A 26,211-nucleotide genomic window follows, 5' to 3' on the forward strand; every position below is an offset into this window, starting at 1 on the left:
ACACGTAAAAAGCAAAAACTACAATAAATCAAGTAAAAATTCTCACTTAAAAAGATGGATTCCCCCCCTTGTAGCCCAAATTTGCATTTTAAAAATACTGCCTGTTTGATACAAAACAAGTGAAAATGGAAAAAATGCATTTTATTTGTTCAGATGGCTCACAATGTCTATAACATTTAGAATTGCAGTGGAGTGACAAACAAACATTGCTGTGCAGTCTTATTTGGGAGGGTTAAAAACAATTTAGTAGTGGGAAGTATGCGTTTTTGAAAGCAAAATAATGGAAGTGTTCAAAAAAAAAAATTAAGTCATAAATGAATGTATTTGCACAAATTTTTACTCACCAGAATCAAATTATTTTGTAAGATGCAGTAAGTGTCACATTTAAAGAAAAAAAAGGCTGAAGCCTGTCCTAGAATTTGGTCTTCCAGAAAAAGTGGGTAGCACTGCAGGACATGCGTTTAGAATTGCATATATGACTTTGGGCAACAGCACCCCACAAACACATGATCTGTGTTATGCTTTACTGTAAAATACCTTGTGTGTGCCCTTCACAATGAATGGCACTGCAACACACAAGTGTGAGTGGGCCCTCAAAGTATAAAATGCCAATTGGCGATTCAGCCCTTGCATGTCCACCATAAGCTAAATATTCACTTTTCAATTAATGACCCTCAGAATTCAACTAGTGATTGTATGAAAATGTTGCATGCACAGTTCACAGTCCAAAGGACCAGTAATATAAAGGCATTTGTTTAACCGAATGCACAATTCTGTGGTCAGCCGAAATGAGTCTTAAAAACACAACCTGCAACATCTACCAAGTTTTAAAGTGGTATGGACTGCTATATTCAATCCCAAACAAGTCTGTTAAACCCAATCATCTCAAATCCCATACAATATAGTTGTAGATGGCATCAAAAAGGCTTCCTGAGCATCGGGCAAGTCTTTGGTTGTTCAAAAAAAAAAATAAAAAAATTAGAGATTCAGTCCCCTTGTCCCGAAGTCCCCATTGCCACAATTAGAATCCAGTCTCTAAGGCATCAGCAATGTGCTGAGGCGGTATAAGCTCAACCAGGAGCGAACGGACAGATGTCCATTAAAATTCATCATGCCGCCTCGTCAAGTCTTCACCGTAGTTAGTTGCTTGACTGCCGACAAACATGTTCCAGTTGTCCAATATCTCTTTTTTGGTTAGTTTATCATCCTGAGAAGAAAAGAAAAATTACTAAAATAAAAAAAAAGGACACACAATAGACGTTTATCTGCTTTGAGCCTTATGGCCCTGTCACTATAGGACCAGAACAAAGAAGCAATAGCTGTGAATAGAAGAGGCAAAAGATTTACCTCTGCAGTAGCCTCTGTATTTAAATGCTACCATGATGCTGCTCCCGAGCACTCAAGTATTGGACCTCTTGCAGGCATAGCAAGTAAGGGGGTGGGGAGCAGGTATTCTAAACACCCAGAGGTGTGGAACACCTACAGCGACCAGGAAAATTACATTTTGCCCAATGAAACAGGTGGTTGTAGCTGAAGGGTAGGGACAGTAAGTGTGGCTCAAAGAGGACTGGACAGGGTTGCATACATGCAGCAGCTGTGATGTCTTACTTTGCAGAAAGGATTATATCTCCCTCCCTGTCACGTTCAGCATGCAGTACCACTCACCGAACGCAACTCATTCAAGTGTATGGAGCCATGCTGGAACCATCCTGCAGACACTTGCAATGCCTGTCAAGTGCTTAAAATCCACGGTTCAGCCCTGCCCCCCTCTCTCCCGATTTGGCTAACTGCCTTTGATTGACAGCTGTGGGAGACAATGGCGCCGCTGCCATGTCTCAGCCAATCAGAAGGGAGAGTCCCAGACAACATTGGAGGACAGAGATGGATCTCAGGTAAGTATTAGGGGGTGCTGGGGAGGCTGCTGCACACAGAAGGCTTTTTATCTTAATGCATAAAATGCATTAAGATAAAAAAAAAAAAAAAAACCTTCTGCCTTTACAACTCCAGTTCCAGTCAGCAGGTGGCGATCTAACAGTTTTCATTTACCAAGCAAACCTTTACTGCTTTGCAGAGGTCACCATGCTGTAAGCCCAGCCCATTCACACAATACTAGTCTGCTACAATGTTTTTAATACATTCATGTCAACCTGTATTAAGTTTAAGGCTCCTTTCACATACTCCGTCCGTTGGACGGAGTCCGTTTTTCTCAGCGGGGGATCGAGCCGCCGATCCCCCCCGCTGAGCAGCAGGAGGACAGCTGTGTCTCCGTGCTGTGTGCGGAGACACAGCTGTCAGTTCCCCATGCATCTCTATGGGGGAAATCAGATGGGAACGGACCGTTGGTCCGTTCTCATCCAATGGACGGATAGAAAATAGGGTTCCCATCCGTCCAGATTTGATGGATCGGATGTCAGCGGACATGTCTCCGCTGCCATCCGATGCCCCATAGGAATGCATGGGGGGACTGTTCAGATCCGCCAAAAAAAACAAAAAAAAAAACGGACAGGCGGATCTGAACGGTCCGTCTGTGTGAAAGGGGCCTAAGGCAGCAGCAAATGGGAATAGCAGCTGAATTAGAAGCAATGGTTTTACAGCAGCAGCCAGGCAGGCATTGTGTTCTGTGGCCAAATATAAGGCCAACAGTGCCATAGTTCAAAAAAGGATAGTCCTTCAGGATATTGGTTCAGTAAGTAGCAGAAGGGATGCAGTGGAGTTGATTTACTAAAGGCAAAAAGACTGCGCTCAAGTGCTCCAGAGCTTAGTAAATGAGCAGAAGCTCTGTGGACTTCCATCATCCAATCATGTGCAAACATAATTACTTTTTTTTATTTTTATTTTCTTTGCACGCGATTGGTATTCTTTGCAAAAGGTGAGGCTTTACCAAATTAATCCAGTTTTGGAGCAACTGCACTTGTAAGTGCAACTGCTCTTTGCAAAGTGTACATTCTATTTGTTAGTTAACTGGCCAAAGGATGCAGTGAGGGTGGCAGGTTGTACACGACTTCAGTAATCCCCTGGAAACAGGCAGTATGGACCACAAGCTGCCAAGTGACAATCTGTGAACGCATGTAGTCACCATCAGCCCAGCAAGGCTACAGTAGCATTGAAGGAGGAACGGTATACCTGTGCTGATGTCGCTACCGTTCCTTCTCTTGCAGCCCCCACTTCTTCACATGGCAATGGAAAGAGGGGAAGGGATGAAAGGTTTGGGGGGACAGTTCTGGCATAGGTGTGTGGACAGGAAGCACCTCCCCTGCAGCATTTTCTAGCCACCTTGGATACCACTTCTGATATCAACCTGGGAGGTAAGGGAATGCCACCATACAGTGCACCCCACCCCTACTGATCTGAATATTACAATTCATTTGTTACCCTGTCATTATCCGACTCATAGATGAGATGTTTGGCCTCCAAGTCTGCGTGATCGTATTCATGAGGATGGATCCAATGGCTGATCTCTGATCGGTCCAATTTGCCATCTTTATTCAAGTCGCGATGATCTGCAAACTGCCGACGCTCTGTCTTTACCCATTCTGGCTCAGGTTCGTCATTTTCAGGAGTGTACATATCCGCTGGGGAGAAAGAATAAGTTAGATTGTAATGGATGCAATTAGCATATTAAAAATATTATATATATATATATTTTTTTTTTTTTTACAATATATGAATAGTTTAGATGCACTGAACATAAGGTAATGAGCCTAAAGGGATCTTTAACCATTTGTGGACAGTGGGTGTGCTATACACGCCCAAAAAATACTTTGACATACACGACATGCCCCACTTACGCTCCTCACTGGTAAATCCTGGTGGTCAAAAAAAAAAAAAAAATCCAGGATCTACTGTGTAAAAATGCAGCAGCTTTTAGAGATGATGGGGTCCAAAAACAGACCTCCTTATAATTGGTTAAAAACAGGCATGGTTTTTACAGCTGTTCAGGCTTGTACCTATGCTGTGGCTAAGATGCTTTGTGGCAAAAAATGTTTACCCCATCACCTTCAGCGAGCAGTACCATCACCAAAACGCAATCCATTTAAGTGAAAAGGATTGCATTGCAACAGTGATCTAAGCGCTTGGTTCGTGGGTGCGGAGCAGCATTTACAAACAAAATGCCCATGGAGAGCACAGGGTGGCCCAGGCGGGGGGGTAGAGGATGGTATGCAAGAAGTGTGATCGGTGTGGCAGGGGGCAATTACAGGAACCAATTCCCTGTATCTCAATTCTTGCAGCAGCTGAAAGCCGGCAAGAAGGAGAGCAGGAGAAAAATTGGCTTTCAGCTGTTGCAGGGGCAGACACACAGGGAATTGGTTTCCAGTATTTGCCCTCCCGCTGCACCAATCATACCCTCTCCTGCTTGAGATTCCTTTGCTGCCCGGGCCCAATAAAGGTTCTACCCCCTTATTAGCAAATCTGTCCAAGTCTCCAGAAAGTGGCAGGGGATTTGGATGTTGCCTCCCCTTCTGCCCATCCTGGCACCCTACAGTGGCTGCCTAAGCAGCGTTATGCTGGCCCTTAGTAGACCTACTATGCAGCTTTATTATTTAATCCTTGACAGAACCTCCCACAGGTGCACTGCACTGCAAGTTGTGCTGTGTGGGCAGTGATTTCATTAAAGGGGCATGCTCTGCATGCTTGTACAAGCTGAGAGAAAAAGACAAAAGAAAAGGGGCGCACCGACCTAGTGCATTACCACTAAAACCATTTATTAAAATGTTAAAAAAGTATACAATATACTCACAAAGCAGGTGTGATTCTACACACATCACCATTGCATATACAATCTCCAAGGTAGCCAAGGTCCCATACGTGACAAAATGGCATGCAGAGTGCCGCATGGGGCTGCTATGGCTAGGCTGACGCGTTTCAGGGGCGTACCCCCTTCCTCAGAGCCAGAACAAAATGCGGCACTCTGCATGCCATTTTGTCACGTATGGGACCTTGGCTACCTTGGAGATTGTATATGCAATTGTGATGTGTGTAGAATCACACCTGCTTTGTTAGTATATTGTATACTTTAACATTTTAATAAATGGTTTTAGCGGTAATGCACTAGGTCGGTGCGCCCCTTTTCTTTTGTCTTTTTCTCTCTCATTTGATTCTGGATAGCCTTGATCCTGAGGGGGCAGCAAGACCATTGGCCCTTTTTTTCCATCTAAGTCTGAAGTGCATCTCTCTTCCCTTCATCACATTCTACTTGAGCACAGGAGATTTGCTTTACTGCTTGTACAAGCTGTATGTGTCTGCATATGATGGTCTAGTCAGTGTCAGGAGCACTCCTAGGAGGACAACTACGTTACTGTACACAGAGAGAATATGCAGATTGAAGTAGCCACCCTCATGTTGAGAAAGTTTCAGCTATGAAGTTCTGATCATTTTATGGCTGCAGCCGGATGGGACACAGGCATATACAACATGATTTATATACATTTTTTTTTTTTAAACTTAGGTTAACCTCCCTGGCGGTATGATTATGTCAGGAATTCTGTACCAAAAGCGGTACAATTTTTTGCCTGGAAATTTGGCGTTATGTATTATAGGCCTACAATTCTTAGTAATTACTGACTTAAACCTGACCAAAACAAGACTCTAGTAGACATCCCAGATGTGAAAAATTTGAAACAAACGCATGAATTATAATCTAATCAATAATATAATTTTATTATATAATATGTGTGTGTGTGTGTGTGTGTGTGTGTGTGTGTGTGTGTGTATATATATATATATATATATATATATATATATATATATATATATATATATATATATATGTTATGTGTTTGTGTTTTGTGCAACGTTCAACATTTGAATTTCCCTCCTTCGTTCTGCTCCCATGCAGCATTGCTGCTGCAGGGAACAGAACCAGGAAGTCCTCAGACTGACGGACGAGCGGCGGGGATCTCAGCTGGCGATCACAGCAATGGGAGATCATCGCTGGATCGCCAGGAGAAGGTAAGAGACACCGCTGCTCGCTCTGCACATCCACCCCGAGCGTGACTCGGGGATACCGATAACAGCATGGAAAATCCACCCCGAGTCACGCTCGGGATACCACTAGGCAGGTTAAGACTTACTTTAGGCCACTTATTATTAAGCCTTTATTGCAAATTATAATTTACTTTGCACTGCTCTCTCTACCAAAATCATGCTTTTAGTGTATTTTTTTTTTTAAAAAAACAGAACAGTTCCAGATTAAAAGTAACTATCTAGAAATATTTTTTTAAAACACTGATCAAAGTACAAAAAAGTGCATTTTTTAGTTTTGGTAATTTTTTTTTGTTTTATCTACGGAATGTATAAAAAAATAATAATCATACCCGACAAAATCAATTTATTGCTACAGATTGCTGTGTGAGAGATAACATTATGATCAGTGAGCCAAGTGCTCTGCTTGAGTCACTAGTCCATCAATATGCAGAGAAAATACACATTCAAAGAAACTTCTTTTGGAATGCAAAATACATAAAGCTGAGAGCCTGAAGTATACAGATGTAGATGACTCCCCCCCCCCCCCCCAAGCAATAGCTAAGTTCATAGATTAGATGTCAGACAAGGTATTCCAACTTACCTATATATTCATGAACATCCACTAACATATCTCCATTTTTATCTATGTCCTCAATGGTCTCCTGAAGAAAAAAAAAAACAGAAAAAATTGAACATTATAAAAGTCAAAGATTATGTCCAAGATCTTGGTTGGAATAGATTGCTTTGCTTATGCTTTTCTATGTAATATCTCTAATGAAGACTAATTATTAAATCAAATCTACAAAGCAGAAATGCTGAGCTAAAGCCTCACTGGCAGTGCAGCACTGCAGTATTCTCACACATTGGAACAGTAGTAGTAGAATTTAGTTTGTTTTTTTGGTCGGGTTTATCCAGACTATGAAAGTCTGAGAGTACAGAAAAGAAGACCGAATCCACTAATGTAAATGAAAAAATTTACAGTGGAGGGGAATAGAAAATACTTACACCCCCCCCCCCCACCTTTAAAATAATCACATTTTGTTGCTTTGCAGCCTGAAATGAAGACAGTTTTTGTTTTGTCCAGCTGTATTTAGAATATCCAAGTGAAAGCTATAAAATCAACATGTCAGAAACAAAAAAAAATTCAAAAACCGAACAGAATCGTGAATTGGAAAAAGGATCACCCCCTTGTGCCAGTATTTGGTGAAATACCTTTTGCTTTAATTACAGCCTTTAGTCTGTTGAAATAGGTTTCTACTAACTTTACACACATCTAGGACCAAGCAATATTTACCAACACTTCTTTGCAGAACTGCTCAAGTTCAGTTAAATTCGATGGCGACCGTTTGTGGACTGCAGTCTTCAAGTCATTCCACAGATTTTCAATGGGGTTCAGACAAATGCTCCAGTCCCTGCTGCAGATAATCGCCCCCACAGGATATTACCACCTCCATGCTTTACTGTAGGAATGGTGTTATTTAGATGGTGAGCTGCATTGGATTTCCGCCAGACATATTGTTTGGTATGGAGGCCAAATAATTACATTTTAGACTAATCTGACCATAACACCTCTTTCCATGTGGCCTCAGAATCTTCAAGGTGCATTTAAGGTGGTCAGATGAGACTAAAATTATTTGGCCTCAACAAACAATCTGTCTGGTGGAAATCTAAGTACACCATTCCTACAGTAAAGCATGGGGGTGGTAATATGTTATAAGGTTGTTTTTTTTTTTTGGAATATCAGAAAAAAATACCCTCAAATTCTGGAGGAAAAGGAGTTCTGCAAATATTGCAAAATCTAGATGTGTAAAGTTAGTAGGGACATATCCCAACAGACTAAAGGCTGTAATTAAAGCAAAAGGTGGTCCAACAAAATACTGACATGAAAGGGTGATCCTTTTTCCAACTCAGTGATTGTTTTTTTATTTATTTATTTGTTTGTTTATTTATTTTTTCTGACATGTTGGGGTTATAGCTTTCACTTGGATGTTATAAGTTGCATGGCTGGATAAAACAAAAACTGCGTGTCTTCATTTCAGGCTGCGAAGCAACAAAATTTGAGAATTTTTGATAATTTTCAAAAGGGGGAGGGGGGTGGTTCTTTTCTATACTCACTGTAAATTCCTATTGGAAGCCTATACAAGTGAACAAGCTCTATCCGCAATTTACTCACTGTGATCACAATATCCCTCATGTAGTCAAACTCTTCTGGATGCAGGAATGCAGTGAATTCATCCCGGGTGGCAATCAGATCACCATCTTTGTTTGCTTGTTTAAATCTGCGTTCATCCCGTTTCATCATCTTCCTGTATCTTTCCTTGTCAGGTATATCGTAAAATTCTTCTTCATCTGAACCCAAAAAAAAAAAAAAAAAAAAAAAAAAAAAAAAAAAAGTAAGACTGAGTCAAAAATACCCTGCTGTAAATTAAGCTGAAATTCATGAAAAAAAACTACGCGATACCCCTTCAAGTTGTATCTAGCTTATATAAATTCATGTGTTATTACAATACTACTTTAAATGCTGCATCCAATGTAGTCAACAGTATTCGGCGGTCTCATAGTCCTAATACTAAAAAAGCCCGATGGATATCAGATAATCATTCAGGCTGGGTTCACACATGTGTGAAGTGGATGCGGGTGTCCCCACTTCCAATTTGCATGAAAGGAGAGTGTGCCCAGCTCGCAACGGAGCCAGTTCACACACCTCCAGAGCAGTCGCAGTCCACATTTAGAAAGGGGTCCTGTGTATCTTTAGTTTCCGATTCAGGTGCGAATTCAAGCAAAAATTCAGACCCGGATTCGCTCCTGAAATCGGTGAACAGAGACGCACCAGACCCCCTGCTGTGAGCCGTGGCCACAGCATACCTGAACCTAGCCTCAGACTTGTTTTACCCGTGTTAGGGTAACACCCGTGCAGTCTCATGCCAACAAATTAATTATGTGCTGTGCGGACAGATCCGTGCTCCCCTCTTGTGCCCACTCACAAGAAGGTATGGACTAGGGATCGACCGATTATCGGCAAAGCCGATATATCGAGGGCCGATATGCACTTTCCCCGATATATCGGAATTGGCCACCAAGGTGACCGATATTGCCGATGTTTCAGGAAAGTGCTGTACCGGAGTGATGCCTGCAGCTAGAGGCATCACCCCGGTACCGGCGTCCATAGCCGACGGTCGGCTGTCTTGTAATGACAACCGATGCGCTGAAAAGCCGCTTGGCTGTCATTACAAGGAGCAGGAGGGGACGCCCCTCCATCCTGCCACCTTCCGCGGCTCGCCTGGGTCTCCCGTCACACCAGGAGACCTGGGCAACCAGCCTGTGTGGCCACCGAAGACCCGATCAAAGCCGCATTCGGCTCTGATCGGGTCTCCATGCAAAAACCCGGAAGTGATGTCATGAGTGACATCACTTCCGGGTACTGTCTGGCGCCAGATTAAAAAAATTACAGTATTCAGAACAGCCAAACTTGGCGTTGTGAATGCTTTTAAGTGCAGAGGAGGGGTTTGGGGTATTTTAGACCCCCAGATCCCTCCACGACTGTACAAATATATTGGCCGATACCGATATGCATTGGCTAATATATCTGTATCGGCAACGAAAAACCGATATAGGTCGATCACTAGTATGGCCTCCATTCTTGTCAGATGCGTCTTCTATGCTGATTTATCCAGATGTATGCTCTCCTTCAGTGTCCTCCCAGTATCCTTCCTTTGTTAGTTCAGGTTGTGGGGAAGCCCCTGTGTCTCCCCGATGCAGAAGGGCAAACAAGGAAATGCTCCCATAGTGGAAATCCACTTTTTAAAACAATTCTTAAAAAACAAATTGCACTCACTTGTAAAAGGTCTTGAACACAAAACAACTCAGAAGTGCTGTGCGCTTCACGTGTGTGGTATGTTGTCACCGGTATAGACCCTGCCTTAAGCATTTCGCCCTCCCAAAGGGCGACATTAAAAGCTGGAGCTGCTGGTGATAGGGTCTCTTATGTATGCTACCACTCCTTCCATTACCATACAACACACATGGTTCACAGCATCTCTGTTTTTTTTATGCTTTGTGTGTTAAAAAGACCTTTTACAAGTGAGTGCAATTTGTTTTTACAAATTGTTTTAAATAAAGTGGATTTCTACTATGGGAGCCTTCTCTTTTTGTCCTTCTATATACAAGAGACGCAGGAGCTTCGCCACAACCTGAACCAACAAAGGAAGGCGACTGGGAGGAGAAGAAAGTACACTGAAGAGCAAACATCTGGATATATCAGCATATAAGGCGTATCAGACTCAAATGCTTGTGCATGGGGTCCACACCTTCTGGTGAGTGTGGGCACAAGAGGGGAGCATGGATCTGTATCTGCACAGCACATAATTAATTTTTTTGTTACAACAGACTGCATGGGTGTTACCATACTAACATGGATGAAACCTAGTCTGAATGATTATCTTCTATCCATCAGGTTTTTTCAGAATTAGAAGGACTATGAGAACAGTCTAATACTGTGGACTATACGGATTTGATTTACTAAACGAAAATAGACTGTGCAGTTTGCAAAGTGCAGTTGCTCCAGAGCTTCGTAAATGAGGTCATGTTTCACTTTACAAAGAATACCCAATCACATGCAAGAAAAATAAAACCGCATTTTGGCTTGCACATGACTGGATGATAGGATTCATCATTGTTCCCCTTCATTTACTAAGCTCTGGAGCAACTGCACAGTCTATTTGCCTTTTGTAGATCAACCCCATAGTGTGTACCAGTCATTGTAAGGGCAGAAGGTTTTTTTTTTTTTAGCTTTATGCATCCTATGCATTAAGATAAAAAGCCTTCTGTGTGCAGCATCCCAGAGGTTTTGAAGCCCAACTTCAGATTAAATCTGCCAAATACATTTCAGAATCAAACAGTGTGCAAAGTCTTACAGATTTTACTTTAAAAAGCAGCCACAGGTCAAGTAGAAAAGCCCATCTTCTGCCAGCATGCAGTGCAGGGAGCATTTGACAGCTGCAGAGAGACCACTGGTTCCAGCCAGAAAGGGTCCTTTTTTAAAATCGCATGCTGGCAAGGGACAGACCTCTTTTCAGACTAAAGACGTAAAGTGGTACTAAACCCACACCAGTAAAATCAGTCTGCATCTGCAGTAAAGCATGCTTGTTCTACCCACTGTGGAACCTAAGGGGTTATTCCTGCACATTTGTGTAAAAAGGCTTCTGATCCTCCTTTTCTTTTACAGTCCCCAATCCATCTCCTAAAAGCAAAGAGCCTTGGGGGGGCACTATGCACATGCTCAGTTTGGTGTTTGGCATAGGGCCAATCAGCACTGTTCAGACAGAGGGTCAGGGGTCGTGCAGCCTCATAGGACAGTCAGAGGAGAATGAAAACTCCTACAAGCTTTCACCAGACTCGGATAGTCATAAGACTACTGTATACTGCTGATGAGAAAAGTTATTTAGCAGTTTATATTACCTAAAATAATTGGATTTCCATGTTCTGTGTAGTGTGGGGGACCAGATATAATGAATGCAGTGTTCTGGGTTTAGTAATACTTCAAATACATTTGTGGTGCATTAAGACAAAAATGTGTTCATCTGAATAAAGTGAAAGCTCAGTTTGGCTTTAAATCTGATCACCATGTTTAATGTTCCTTTAAATACTTGGTTTGGGGCAAGAAGACCTGGGGCAAGATGGCCCAAAAATGGGATTTTTGACTACCGTAAAATCTATTTCTCGGATGTTCATTGACAGACACAGCTCCTGATCTTCATAACCATTGTGTTATACTGCCCCCTACAGGAGTAGGACACTAGGCAGAAAAATAATCTGGCTATGCCTATGGGCAGTCCAAGGAGGGTATACTCCCTCTCTCTGATATAGGTACTCCGTTTTGTTACAAGCAGTGTCAGAAGAATTACAATCTACAGAGGGGTGGGTGCTTTTTTCACTCTCAGAGGATCAAGTTCTCTAAACAGCCACCTGCAAAACCTTGCTGCCAAAACATTCACTTTACAGAACTTTGTGTGAAAGTGTGCAGCGACGAACAGATGGCCACCTTGCAGACCTGCGTCACCGATGCCTAATGACAGAAGGCTCAGGAGACACTAAGCGCCCGAGTAGAGTGCGCCTTGGCAGGGAAAGGAGGAATGTGACCCTTGATGGAATAGGCCTGAATCACTGTCTGTCTGAGTCACCTGGAAATGGACGCAGAGGAAGCGGACAACCCTTTCCGAGGCCCATCCGTCAGAACAAGTAACGAGTCTGACTTCCTAAAGGACTCTGTAGCTGCCAGGTACACCCTAATTGCCGGACCACATCCAAGGCCATTTCCTTCGGATGTTATAGCCTGGGACACAGGGAAGGTAACACAAGGTCTTCATTCAAATGAAAATCAGAGACAACCTTTGGAAGGAACAATGGGCAGGGGTGAAGAGAAGAACCACCTTATCTCGGTGAAGCACCAAGTAAAGCGAACGACAATATAACGCCGGCAATTCCGACACCCTGCGCATAGAGGTGATCGCCACAAAAAGAAAAAAAAAAAAAGGGGGGGGGGTCCACCTTTTGAGACAGCGTAAGCAAAAGGGATCTCCCGAAGATTCTCAAAAGGAGGCTTCTGGAGGACCGAAAGCACCAAATTGAGGTCCCAAGGCAGCAACAGGGACTGCACTGAAGAACCAAATGTTGACACCCTGAAGAAAGGTAAGCACCAGGGAGTGTGTGGCCAAAGGTCGTTGGAAGAAGACCGCCAAAGCCACACCTGGCCCTTAAATGGTACTCAAAGCCAATTTCTGCTCAACCCCCGTTGAAGAAAAAAGGTCAAAATCCAAGGCCACCGAGGAGCAAGGATGAACCCCAAGAGACTCACACCACCCAATGTATGTCTTCCACGTACGATGATGGATCTTCCTAGAAGGTGTAGCTTTTAACAAGGTTGGAATCACCGACTCCGATAAACCTCTAGCCATCAGCACCTGGAGTTCAACAGCCAAGCCAGCAAAGCTAGTGACCAAAGCAGTAAGAAAGATTGGTTCGTGGGACGCAGATCCTCCCTGAGCGGAAGCTTCCAAGATACATCAGCGACCAGCTGCACAGGATCGGCGTACCAAGCCCAGCAAGGCCAGTTCAGAGCCACTAAGATGACCAAATCCCTTCTGCCTCGATCCTGTGTAGAAGTCTTGGCAGAAGCTTGAGAGGAGGGAAGGCGTAAATCAGACGATACTGATTTCATGGGGCCACCAGCGTGTCTGTGGCGTCTGCCAGAGGATCCCGCAAACCTCTGCACCTTTCTGTTGAGCCAAGATGCCAACAGATCCACCTTGGGAATGCCCCACTGGAGACAACTGATGAAACACCTCCGGATAAAGGAGACCACTCCCCTTGGTCTAACGCCTGCCGACTGAGGCAATCCACCTGCCAGTTTTCCACCCCGGGAATGTATACGGCGGAGAGGGCTGGAACGAACAGTTCTGCCCACCTTAGAATGCCAGCTACCTCCTGAGCCGCCGGGACACTTTTTTTCCCTTGGTGATTGACATAAGCAATGGCTGTGTCATTGTCCGATTGGATGCGCACTGGACATCCCTGAAGACTATCTGTCAAATGGTCCAGGCACAATCTGATCGCTCAGAGTTCAAGACGTTGATCAGTAGTCTGGACCCTTCCAGTGTCCACCTCCCCTGAGCAGAATTTTGACAGGCTGGCATCCGTGGTGACCACTGTCCAATACAAGGGGAGGAAGGATTTGCCCAGCCGAAGCGCCAGAGAGCGAAACCACCATATCAGGGACTCATTCATTCCCCGGCTTAGCTGGATCCGATTGTCCAGAGACTGTAGAGTCTTGTCCCATTTGGCCAGAATCTCTTTGCAGGGACCTTGTATGGAACTGTGCAAACGGAACCGCCTTGAAGGTAGACACCATCAGGCCCAGCACTCATGTAATTCCAGAGGGATGACCATCTGCTGGACAGCACGAGATGAATTTCAGCCTGCAATTTCTGTAGTTTGTCCAGAGGAAAATGCTCTTTGGCTAAGGCCGAGTCCAGAGTCAGACGCAGATAGGCCAGCTTTGTGGAGGGAACCAGAGCAGACTTCTGAAAATTCTGAATCCTGCCAAACTCCCTCAGAGTTCTTATGGTGATTTCCAGGTTTCCCACCTGAGCAGTAGGGGACTCTGCTAGCAGAAGGAGTTCACCCAAGTAGCCCAGTACCGCAATCCCATTGGCGTAACAACGCTAGTACCAGAGCTAACACTTGTGAAGACCCCAGGAGCATAGGCAAGACCAAAGTCTAACGCCACAAACTGATAATGCTCCTCTCCCATGGCAAAGTGGAGGAATCGCTGGTGACTGGCACATAATGGAATGCGAAGGTAAGCATCCTTGATGTCAATAGAGGCAAGAAAATTCCCCTGATGCAGGGATGCCACCACTGTGCGAATGGACTCCAGCCTGAACTTCTGCACCCACACAAAGCAATTCAGCACCTTGAGGTCCAGGATTGGACACACCTTGGCTTCCTTCCTGGGAACTGTAAACAGGTTTGAGTAAAAACCCTAAACTTTCCGAGGTTGGAACTGATACAATCACCCCTTGAAGCAACCGGTCTCGTGCAGCCCCAAACAGACCCAGTAAATGGTCCTGGGACAGGCGCAAGTTGGAAGCAAAGAACCTTGCCAGGGGGACAAGAACATAACTTGATCTTGTAGCCAGACCGAACGACTTTGTGGACCCACTTGTCTTGTACGAGGAAAGTCCACGGGTCTGGAAACCAACGAAGACATCCCCCCACCCCAGATACGGGTGGGGGTGTCGCACCTTCATGCTGAAGGAGCCTTGTCCAAGGGTCTGAAGAAGTCAGCTCTCAGCTTGACAGACCAGGTTTGTTTGGATCCTCCAGAAGAGGCCCCAAAAGGCTTTGAGCCCTTGTCAGTCGACCCTAAGGGCCAAAAAAATAAATAAATAAAAAAATAACACCTTATGAGCCGAGAAGGAGGGCCCACGTCTATGATGAGGTTCCTTGTCCTTAGTAGTCTGCAGAAGAAAAGTAAAGTACTTTCCTCTGTGAAACGTTTAATGAGTTAATCCAGGGTAGCCCCAAACAGGTGATCCCCTTAAAAGGGGAGATCAGCCAAGACCTTTGGAAGTCTGATCCGCAGACCAGCATTTACGACAAAAGACGCACCGAAAGAACCACTGCAGAAAGAGCCAAGCCACTGGGGGAGCTGCATCCGAAGAGACATCACAGAAACTGCAGCCCCTAGACCAGCTGGTCTGCCAGCTCAGCAAAGGCAGGGGGGTGGGAGCTGTACAATACTGGTGAATACTGGCCTCAGTGCCGAACCAGCCAGAGTGTACATATTGCGGGCCACAGTCTTTACTTTCACTTTGTCCTTAAAGGCCGGGGGACTCTTCAACCGGAATCATGGTTGCCTTGTTCAACCTGGAAACCGGAGGGTCCACCACCAGTAGAGGTAACTCCTAGTAAATTGCTTAAGGACCCCAATGGGACGCTTTGGTCATCCCCACTCTTTAGCAACAATTCTGTCAGAATAGGCAGGGAAAGGAAACACCTTCGCTGCTCTGAATGGCTTGTGAGTGCCAAAGGGAACCTTTGCCTCTGTCGCAGTTGCGTCCTCCATCTTCAAGGTCTCACGCACAGATACAATCAGTGCATCCACCAGCGCCTGCACGGTTGCAGATGGAGGAAACATCCTCACTATCTGGAGTATTCCGGGTGCATGGTCGTAGACCCAGCAGGATGACCCACGTCCATGGCGGCCGAATCAGATTCAGGATCTGAGGAGCCCGATGAGGCAGGGGGCGCTTTTTGCTAGCCAGTCACCCAAGAACCACCTCCACCGGGGACACAAAGGACTCCAGGACCACAGTCAGTGCATAGATGGATGGTTGGGACCTGGAGGGCCCGGCAGCCTCAGAGAGGAGGTCAGGTGGGGAGATGTGCTCCAGAGCCTCCATGAGTCACCAGGGGGACCCCACAAAAAGTGTAATAAAACATGGCAAAGGGACAACCCCCACCGCGCTGGCAGCACCCCCCGGTCACCAGGCACAAGCACTAAGCGATCCTTAGAGGGAGAGAACCCTACCAGACTCACTCCCCAGCAGAAACAGTCACCTGCAGCCAGCAGGATAATCTGCACTCCATGTGCAGAAATCAGGAAGTGAAAAGATCCAGGAGTCAGCACCAAGGGATGAGGAGGGGCTACCACCATCCACAGGGTTCCACTGTCATGGCCGCCGCCATTTTCAATTGCAAACCAGCGCAAAATAGCTGCCGGACTATACAAACATGGCCGCCGTGCATAGAAACACAGACTACAGCAAAATGGTGGCACCACGAGGCTTCCAGGGACCCAGGAGGGATCCCTAGGCCTCAAGGACAGGCCCAGGCTGGATAGGGACCCTGTCAGGAGCCCCCCACCAGGTACAACCCCACCCCTGCACAGCCAATTATCTGGTTGCCAGGGGCGCACCCCCCCCCCCCCTGGCCCCCCATCACCAGCACAGCGCCCTGCCCTCACCCCAGGTGGACCAGACCAGCCACATAGCCCCAGCATAAGTGGAGGGGGGGGGGTAGGATGGGGGACAAATTAAAGGAGGGGTGCCTGATGGGACCCCCGGGTTCCCCTCCTTCAAGGAGGGGCCAGCGTTCACCCTAAAACCCTCCAGGGGGAGAGGGTGGGGGACAGCTACTCACCATACTAGGAACCAGGCGGGAACCGCTCCAGACAGAACCCTTTGCCATCTAAATGGGGGGGCTGTCTGCCAGGAGGAATGCTGCGACGGCAGAGACCCGGTCGTATGCGACCTTGCGAGGTGTTTAACTCGTAGGTCAGCCCCCATCCAGTGGGGCTATGTCGCAGCCGACCTAGCACGGAGCTGAGATCTGCACGCGCTCGCTTGCCAGATGGGGGATTGCTGGATCTAGATTATCCAGCCCATCACCCATTCCGGCAGCTGATTGTAGATCTCACAGGAAAAAACATTTCTATCTAAAGAAATATTTGCCAGGAGCAGAGATTCCAGCAAGAGACTAGGTCCTTAGTCCTGACTAGGCAAAAAAAAAAAAAAAACACGGGAGTTCCTATAGCAGGGAGAGGGAGTATACCCCCTGGGACTGCCCATAGGCATAGCCAGATTCTTTTTCTGCCTAGTTTCCTACTCCTGTAGAGGGCAGTAAATCCCAAAGGTTAAGAAGATCAGGAGCCGTGTCCGTCAATGCAGAAAATAGTTAATTTCTCTTTCGTTCAAGAACAGGTGTGGATGGGTTACCTGTATATAGCATCTTTTGACCTTATATAAAAGACATGAGGGGCTGAAGATTATCTCTTTTTTTGAGACCCTGCACATGCTCGGTCCTTTTTATTTGGACCCTGCAATAATTATGCGATTCTTGCCCAGCAGATTTGCTGTCTTTTGAGGTTCCAGCTGCCCCTACCCAGTCTGGTACCAAGACTGGTCTGCACAAAAAATCCTGAACACCTCAAAATCTTAGACTCTTGGCTTAGATCCAGAACATTGTGAATACGGCACTCCGGATGGATAACAGTGACATGCTGCCCATTTGTTTTTAATCTTCAGGCAGGCTACCTATGCTCATTATCACAGTGAACTATGTAAGTTACTATTCAAACTTTTCGTTCAATGTATTGCAACTATATATATATATATATATGATGTTGGAATTAATATATATGTGCTAATTGTCCACAGACCACCCTCCAAGGGCACCCCTGAGGAAGGAGCCCAAGTGACTCCGAAACGCGTCGGGTTACAGCCCGGAGTTTTTTGTGGTTTTGAGTTCAACTGTCTTTTTATGTGCAATATGCTCTAGCTTGCCTTCTTGTTTTTATCTTCTTTGTACCATTAATAAAGAACTTACTTTTATACAAATTGGTTTTTTATATAATTTTGAATTGTGCCTAAAAAGTCCCACCCCTAGGGGAATCTCCTTCTTGGTTCAATATGTATATAGCATCAACTACATACATTATATAGGGCGGTGTTTTGGCAGTTAGACAAGAACTTCCCATCTCACACCCAGACCAAAGCACCACTCAACCATTGATGAAAAGAAATGAAGATTGTGACGCCATCTGCCCACATCAAATCAGTGGAAGCCTTGTATTTATTCATAGATTACAAAGCTTCCCCTTATGGCTGAGCGGTGCTCAGCCCAACTATTTTGTTTCAGGACTGAGATGGTAAGTCCTCATCCCACTGCTGTATGCTGTAGATAGCCGAGACTGCATACAGTTGCTACAGTTTATCCGGTTAAGCTCGCCTGTTCGTGCAGAAAAAAAATTGGCCCAAATGAACCAAAAAAAAAAGGGACATTTGTGGAGATCAGATTAAAGCAAACAAGTTTCTCTTTTCTATATGAGCAAAGCACACTTTAAGGTGCCAAATACCCAGTGCCATGCTTATTTTCCCTTTGCTGCTCTTTATACAAGATTAAAATTACAGGCAACGTTTCAGCTCCGATATATCTGTACTAACAAACTTCCTCTCCACCTTACAGTAGCCCAATTAGGGAATGAAAGCAAAAGCCTGGAAGACCTTTCACCAACTGCACCCAAAAGAGCCAAGGAAGCCAATGTGCAGACATCATGGATGAACTTATATGTACAAACTTGGTACAGGATTAGGACAGGTTCCCTTGGAAAACCCAACTGGGTCAATAGGTATAGCTGCTGGAGAAAATATGAGTGTTATATTGTACAAAGAACAGCCATATCAGCTAGTTCTTTGCCTATATTAATAATTCTGCCAGATATTGGACTAAAAAGCTCTTAATTATCTAAGATATTAGAACAATATACATATGTATTTAGTGCAATAACTAATGGCACATTTTAAATCTTGATCATAGTCACACTAAACAGCATGTCTGAGAAAAGTTCGGGAATATGATAGAAAATAGTTTTGAAGAGCAGAAGAATTATGAGCATCATTTTAAATCGTGCAAGCAGCTTTCAAGTCCAAGTGGAACAGCCAAGCAGGTTGTAACAGCACTAGCTTGAGTGACAGTCCATTCAATAGAGGAGCAGAAGTCATGCAAAATCAGTCTTCCCAATCATGGCTACTTTCTACAACCATCAATAAGCAAGGGCAGTTTTAAAGGCGAGAGGATGGCACAGGCATTGCTATCATTCCCTTACCTGCGGCATACCCATAAGTGGTATTCTTGTATTCTTCCCAACTGATTTTATCGTCTTTGTTTTTGTCATAATCCCTCCAGTGCTTGTTAACGTTCTCATAGATATAACGGTTCTGGGTGTGCGTGATCCAATCCTTTAGCTCCTGGTTGGTAATAAAACCATCCTTGTCTCTGTCAATTTTATCGACTATCTTCCTGGCGAAGAAAAGAAGGGGCACATTAGAAGAAATAGGAAAGAAGTCTCACCTATCAGATGGGAATATGTGTGATTGTAGTACTCCTCCCAGGACACAGACTTGTCGCGGTTCTTATCAACCATTGCCATTTGTTTATCTACGTCTTCAGAGACAAAGCGTCTGTGTACAAACTTAATCCACGCCAGGAGTTCAGTCGCCGTGACATAGGTATCATTATTGCTGTCAATCTTATCAAACATTTTCCTGCAAAGGACCAACACTGCATTGAATAAAGTCAAATGGGATCTCAAAAGGTACTTTTAAAATAATAAAAGTTATGCGTCTGCAAAAAAGGCACAATTTCCCAGAAACTACTAGAAGGTGGTCAACATTCACACTGTCAACACTCTCAAGACACCATGGTCTGCCACTTTAACCTGGAGAAAAAAAAAAGGCTGTGTTTATGGGTATGGGGCATAGGTAAAACTACTCTTCGCCTCTGACAATGTAGTGCTTGGTGCCTGAGGAACCACCTGCAAAGCTCCAGAACTGTCACCTTGGGGTCAGGTCTAGAAATATAATGCAAATACTGGCTTTTTTTTTTTGCAGGTGCAGGACAGGGGCATGTGGGTACTTGCTTCCAGGCTGTAGTACTTTTGCAGTACTTTTTGTTCTTAGACCTTTGCAGTGGTGTGAATTGGCTTCATAACAAGGCAATTACCAGGTCTTTGCTTTGGGGCGGTGCTGGGCAAGGTGCACAGCACTTCCTGATGCAGATGTGTGAACAGACCCTTAGATCTAGATAGGCTGGTGCGGCGTTAGTACAATGGTCAGGTTATTATTGGTGTATTTTGGTTTTGTGCTGCCCTAGGCAAGACTAAAATCTGGTGCCCCCCCATCTAAAATGTGTCCCACCCCTTCCTTCACAGGTGGCTATTCAAGGTTTCGGGTGGCTATGTGGGTTACTAACATGCAGTCTCCTGTAATATTGGTGTGCGCCAGTCAGGCGGCTCTCCCCCAACTAGCCTGCCACAGTCCCCCCTCCCTACCAAGGAGAAGAGATAGGAAGGAGAGAGAGATGGAAAAGGAAGAGGGGGGTGTGGAATGGGAAACTCTCCCATCCCACACCCCCCCTCAAAAAATAATTATTATATATATATATATATATATATATATATATATATATATATATATATATATATATATATATATATATATATATATATATATGACTTCCACCTTCCCGCAGCCAGCCGACTCCTTTTTATCAGCTGCGTGCAGCAAGCCTGCTGAGGCACGATCACGATCTGGGACACTCTGACCTGCTCTGCCAATTGAGCTACTCCCGGGATCAGAGGCTGCAGCCACCACCGCCTCCTGCTTCTGCTTGGCTCCCCTGTAATCAAACGTTTAGGCCATGGCCGCCCCTGGTGTCATCCGGGTGCTGTTAGCACCCCCGTAGTGATGCTACTGCTTTTCTCTGCAGTTCTCATAGTGTCCCTTCAGCCTGGTTGGTAGCCACCCCCCTGAAAAATGCTGCCCAAAGCGAACACCTGGTTTGCCTCGTGGTAGATATGCCCCTGTGTCTGTGTCCACACTAGGAGATTCAATCTCTAAAAGCCAGCCATACATGGATTAAAAATTTGTCTGGTTCAGCATGGGCCACTAATAGACTCCTGTTCAACCACTTTTGGAAAGTTTCCACTCAATCAGCACTGCAGGTTATAGATTCCAGTGCGGATCAGTGTATTCTGATGGCAAGAAAGTCTCCCTGCTGTTAGAATCCAAAGACACAATAGGAAGGATTCCGCAATTCATCCCGCTGGTTGAACGAGAAGAACTGACTCCTCTGTGGCCTGTTTAACTGTCCTTAATATCAATGTGACCTTGAAATAAAAGGGAGGGTAAATCCAAAATTTTGATTTGCCGTAATCAAAACTGGGACAATGGCTATTGTGAAACTTTACGACAGGACTTTCTTCTCTTCCTGAAGAGCCTACAGGACAGGATGTGAAAGTAAATCTTGACTTTAGAAATAGTTTCTCACCTAGGCCATCTTTATGTAGAGCAACAATTCTTTTTTTCAGATCCTCAGAGTTCTTTGGCATGGAGGTGTCATGTTGAACTTCCAGTGACCAGTATGAGAGAGTGAGAGCGATAACCCCAAATTCAACACACCTGCTCCCCATTTACACCTGAGATCTTGTAACACTAACGAGTCACATCACACCGGGGAGGGAAAATTGCTAATTGGGCCCAATTTGGACATTTTATCTTAGGGGTGTATTTACTTTTGTTTCCAGCAGTTTAGAAATTAATGGCCTTGTGTTGAGGTATTTTGAGTGGACAGCAAATTTACACTGTTATACAAGCTGTACACTCACTACTTTACGTTGTAGCAAAGTGTAATTTCTTCAGTGTTGTCACATAAAAAGATATAAAATATTTACAAAAATGTGAGGGGTGTACTCACTTCTGTGAGATACTGTACTTGGAGGTTGTCAACTTATAAGTAGGAGGCCTCAACTGACTCCTGACAACTCCAAATGGGCATACGACATTCAGTATATGACAGAAGACTATTCGAGCCTTCATACATAGAGGAGATGATCAGAGACTGCAGGCATTCAACATGGCTGGTTGGAGCCTGAAGCCTACAGGAGATAGACTGGAGACTGCTAGAGATCACGATTATTATACCCTCGTTACAAAGAGAATCTCTCTGGCTGCTGTTAGATAATGTTTTTTCTCTCTTTTTTTTTTTTTTTTTTAAATACTTTATTCTCTGCTTGACAAACATTAACCTTACAATTGAACAGAGGGAGCACTTAATATGAATTAATAATCCTTATGGGTCTGGCTGTCCCTTTTCTCTCTCTGCTTATATCCTTACAAGGACAGGAGCTCCCTTCGTACGCTTGTGCCAAGGAGGAATTGCTGACAGCTCTGCAGCCTGGATAGCTCCTTGCGGCTGAGCAGTCTTCTGTGTCCACATCTCTGCCTCCAACAAAAAAGTCTTAATTGGACACTGCACAGCAAATATCAGATTCTTGCATACAGTAAATGATACTGTTCCTTTTAAAAGGGAAACTCCATCCACAAATTACATTTTTCCTATTAATAGTATGTTAAATATCTTTATATTTGATATTATTCATTTTCTGGCTAGCTGCTTGTGTACCTTAGAAAGTCTTAGCTAAGCTGGACAAACCGCTTCTTCCTGTTCTTCACCGACAACTCTATCTCCCTTTATCTGAATTTGTCAAGTGGTCTTTTACTTCCTGAAAAGGTTGTCGGTCTTTCTTAGACATGCCTAGACCTTCCCAGGGAAGTGAGGGAGAATATATGAAGGAAATAAGGTACAAAGGAACATTTTTGAAACTTTGGAAGGATACAGATCGATTTCTATTGCTCATTACATGTGAGTAATGAGTTTTAGGCTCAGTTTCCACTAGTGCGACTTGTCTTGCGACTTTGGACACACTGCTTATTTTAGGAGTTTTCCTGTAAGTGCGATTTTATTTATTACATTTTCAGTTTATATACAGTACGCACGTCAATGCTTTTTATTCCCCTATACTTACATGTGCTGGCTGGTTGATACGATATTCCTCTGGTTAAACAGGAGGCACGACTGGTCCTTACATACAGGGATTTGCCGATCACAAAGCTGTGAGCAGGTGGAATGCTGAGGATCATTATCTACTCTTCCCTTCGACCTTTTTGGTGGATTAAAGTGCGTTTGACCAGCTGGTAATACAGGGGTCTTACAGTGAGGGCAGAGCATTCAATTGCATATTGGTGAAGGGATGGTCACCTGAAGTGGATTCGGTTTTCTGGCACCCTCTCTCTTACCCATCATTGGACTTTAGGGCCTCACTGTTGTGCGTTTGATCTGTTATGGACACATTTATTGCTCTGCACGGTTTTTTTAATTTTTCTACCTCCCACTTTGCCTTACGTCCCCATTATTATTAGGATGCTCTCCTCCCGTTTATGGTATTAAGGAACACTGATTTTGATGATTCCTGGTGTAGAATAATGGGATAATCTCTGCTGTATCACCTGTTGGCTCCCCCGACTTGTATTAGAGCTCAACGGTGATGCTACTGTTCACCTGTGTGCATTGTAGTCTGGACTTCTTGTCCGCTTGGTTCTTCCCTCTTGCGCCAGTAAGGTTAATGTATTATTATGGTTTGTATTGTTATACTTGAAAATACTCACAAACTACACTGTTCAAAAGAAAAAAAAAAAAAAAGTCTATCCACACCAATATAAATTTCAATGCAGCGGCTGGTTTGTGGTGCAGTGTTTCTGGTGGATTGCACTGCTCACTTTTTTTTGTTAACTGAGCTTTATTGAAAGTTTTCTTTGATCATAAAATTGTATTGGCTGGCATGCTGTGACAAAGTACTAATTGTATGATCAGTGCACACCACCCCAATGCAGTGGTGTGAACTGGCCATACCAGAGACGAGGCATTTTGCCTTCTCTTGCCGTGGGGATGCAGTGGAACCGCACTAAATAGCTGCCCAACGCAGTCCCACAGCACCTGGTGTAAATGGCCCATTAAACATTCCCAAAAAAGCTAACAGTACATGCTGGGACCTGACAGTATGACAGTCCTGCAGCTGAGAAGCCATGAGTTGTCCAAACTTGTCTCATTGTTCTCAGACTTAAAGGGCAAGCTCATGTTAAACATACAGTATGTCAGAGTCATCTACTACTGTCATCTACTTATAACTCTTGGTAGCTGCAGAGGCAAGGAGTAGAACTCTGGTAGGAAGGTCTTTCCCCATGGAGTGCTCACCTTATATGAGAAATCAACTAATTAAGATTATCAAGCTCCATCCATAGCGGAGTTGTCAGTTTTGTGGGGTGCTATTTTTATATTTCATGTAAACCGCATTTTAGGTCTAATTACTGTAAACTTAATAGGTCACACAACGCAAGTGTAAGATTTTAGTCCTTGCAACATTAAAGCCCCGTACACACGCAACGATAATCGGCCGACTGATCGCCCGTCTTTTGTTGGTTGGAATGTGCCTAGACTGCACACAAATTCTCGCCCAACAAAATTCTACTTCAGAAGTGATGTCATGTGCTGGTTTGCTTTCTTTGTGTTGTTTCTTCTCTGAGCATGCCCAGACTTGCTCATTAGATTTTTCCCTGTCGAAATCTGTACTGACTGCACGAAAATCGGCCGTTGTGTTGACAGCCAACAAAAATTTTATAGCCTGCACACCAGATTTTTTTCGGCCGAAAAGTCGGAGTCGGTTGTCGGAAGCATCATACTAACAAGCCGAAAATCGGCAGATCGGTCGTCGGGCCAAAAAATTCCCTGCTAATTTGACGCGTGTGTACGGGGGCTTTAAACATGTGACTGTTTCTTATATATCTCAGAGGGGTTGAATATGATCTCAACACAGGAGTTCCTGGCTGTTCACATCACTCTACCTATTGGATTTTTTAAATTTGCATTTATTATGGACAATGAAAGGATGAGAAATTGCTCCACTCATGCAAAGGTAGCTGGGAAGTGGACAAGAACGATCTTGCTACTTGAGTATTCAAGAAGTCATGGAATGACCAGTTCATAAGGCTTCACCCATACAGAAAATCACTTGTGGGTGGATTGACCTTTTAAGCCTTTAGATATACTGATCCATATCAATGTAGTCATTATGGTCAACTCAGCCACCATCAAATAGAAGAGATTAGAAAGCAAATTATTTAATATATGCAAACCATTGTGATCACCGGGAATCTTAAATCACATGGCATATGCAGAAAAATAAAAGCACTTTTTCCAAAGCGGGGTTGGGATCTTTCCTATTAAAGCACTTCCTTTTCACCCCCCTCCTTCCCTTAAAGGACAAAAAAAAAAAAAAAAAAAATGCGGAGAGTGCCACGTTAACAGTCTGGAATGTTCCCGACTCCCCCCAGGCTTTGTATAGGGTGGGAAGTCCAGGCTGTACCTCCTCTAAAGGCAGTCTTACACTTCTGTGCAGACATCAATCACTGAATTTCTCCAAGCTTCCAGAGACAACGCCAAACGTCTTACACTAGTATGAAACCTCGCTTCACCCAGTAGACGTTCTGCATCTGTTAGCAACTACTTCATAATTTTATTATAAATAATAGATACATTTATTTTTGTATTTCCCTCACACACATGGCTTTAACCATCCAGCAGCTAAACCCAGATTATTATGAATTTAACTTCATTAATTTAGGAAATCAGCTTTGCTTAAAATAAAACCTAACTGCTTTTGCCTATTCCATCATCTTATACACAATGATAACTTGTAGAAGTATGAATTTAAAATAAAAAAAGGTGACACATTCCAAACAAATTGGCCTTAGTGGATCGCTGTATGCTAGAGGCAGGGGCATTAGATTCTACCATAAAAGAAGGCAGATGCAAATGTAAAAGCTGGGAATATACTGATCAAAATTTAGCCGGTTCACCAGGAACCTTGTCCGGTTTAGCAAAAACCGGATGCATTACAATCAGTGTGTGGCCATCCCTACTTGACAGAAGTTGATCATCTGATCGACTTCGGTCAAAAAGGACATGCTCGAAAACGTATTGATCAGCAGCTGCAGATCAGTGTGTTTTGATAGCCGCAAGCCCCACTGGCAGAATGCAATGGCAAGACAGAGATAATTCCTCCATCCACCTTTGTGGGGATGAAAGAATTGGTTAGTTTTTTTGGTTCAGTCAACATGTCCCTTTGATAGAAGTTTATAAAATGATTGTCTTCTGTCGAGATGGGACTGCCAACATTTTTTAACAAAATTCAGATGGTTTGATCAGTGTATGGCCACTTAAGCCTCGTACACACGCAACGAATTTCCGCCGACCGGTCGTCCGTCTTTTGTCCAGAGTGGTGTCTGTTGGTTG

The 26,211-nt window shown here is 44.2% G+C and overlaps 1 protein-coding gene across 2 annotated transcripts in view; it reads right to left on the reverse strand.

Moving 5' to 3' along the window:
- Positions 1-592: 592 nt before the first annotated feature.
- The window catches only part of RCN3 (reticulocalbin 3), a 33,809-nt gene continuing 8,190 nt past the window's right edge, over positions 593-26,211 (reverse strand). The window contains exons 3-7 of one of the 2 annotated variants that reach the window (XM_082274436.1): positions 19,130-19,323; positions 8,138-8,313; positions 6,566-6,626; positions 3,373-3,572; positions 593-1,207 (exon numbers count right to left, since the gene is read on the reverse strand). In XM_082274436.1, coding sequence (XP_082130562.1) covers positions 1,100-1,207; positions 3,373-3,572; positions 6,566-6,626; positions 8,138-8,313; positions 19,130-19,323 — 739 coding nt within the window. In that variant the 3' untranslated portion in view covers positions 593-1,099. Of the gene's footprint in view, positions 1,208-3,372; positions 3,573-6,565; positions 6,627-8,137; positions 8,314-19,129; positions 19,324-19,374; positions 19,569-26,211 lie in introns of both variants that reach the window. The other variant, XM_082274437.1, reaches the window with a different exon arrangement.

The sequence above is a fragment of the Pelophylax lessonae genome (genome assembly GCF_965119305.1).
Source record: "Pelophylax lessonae genome assembly, chromosome: 12".
Taxonomy (NCBI): domain Eukaryota; kingdom Metazoa; phylum Chordata; class Amphibia; order Anura; family Ranidae; genus Pelophylax; species Pelophylax lessonae.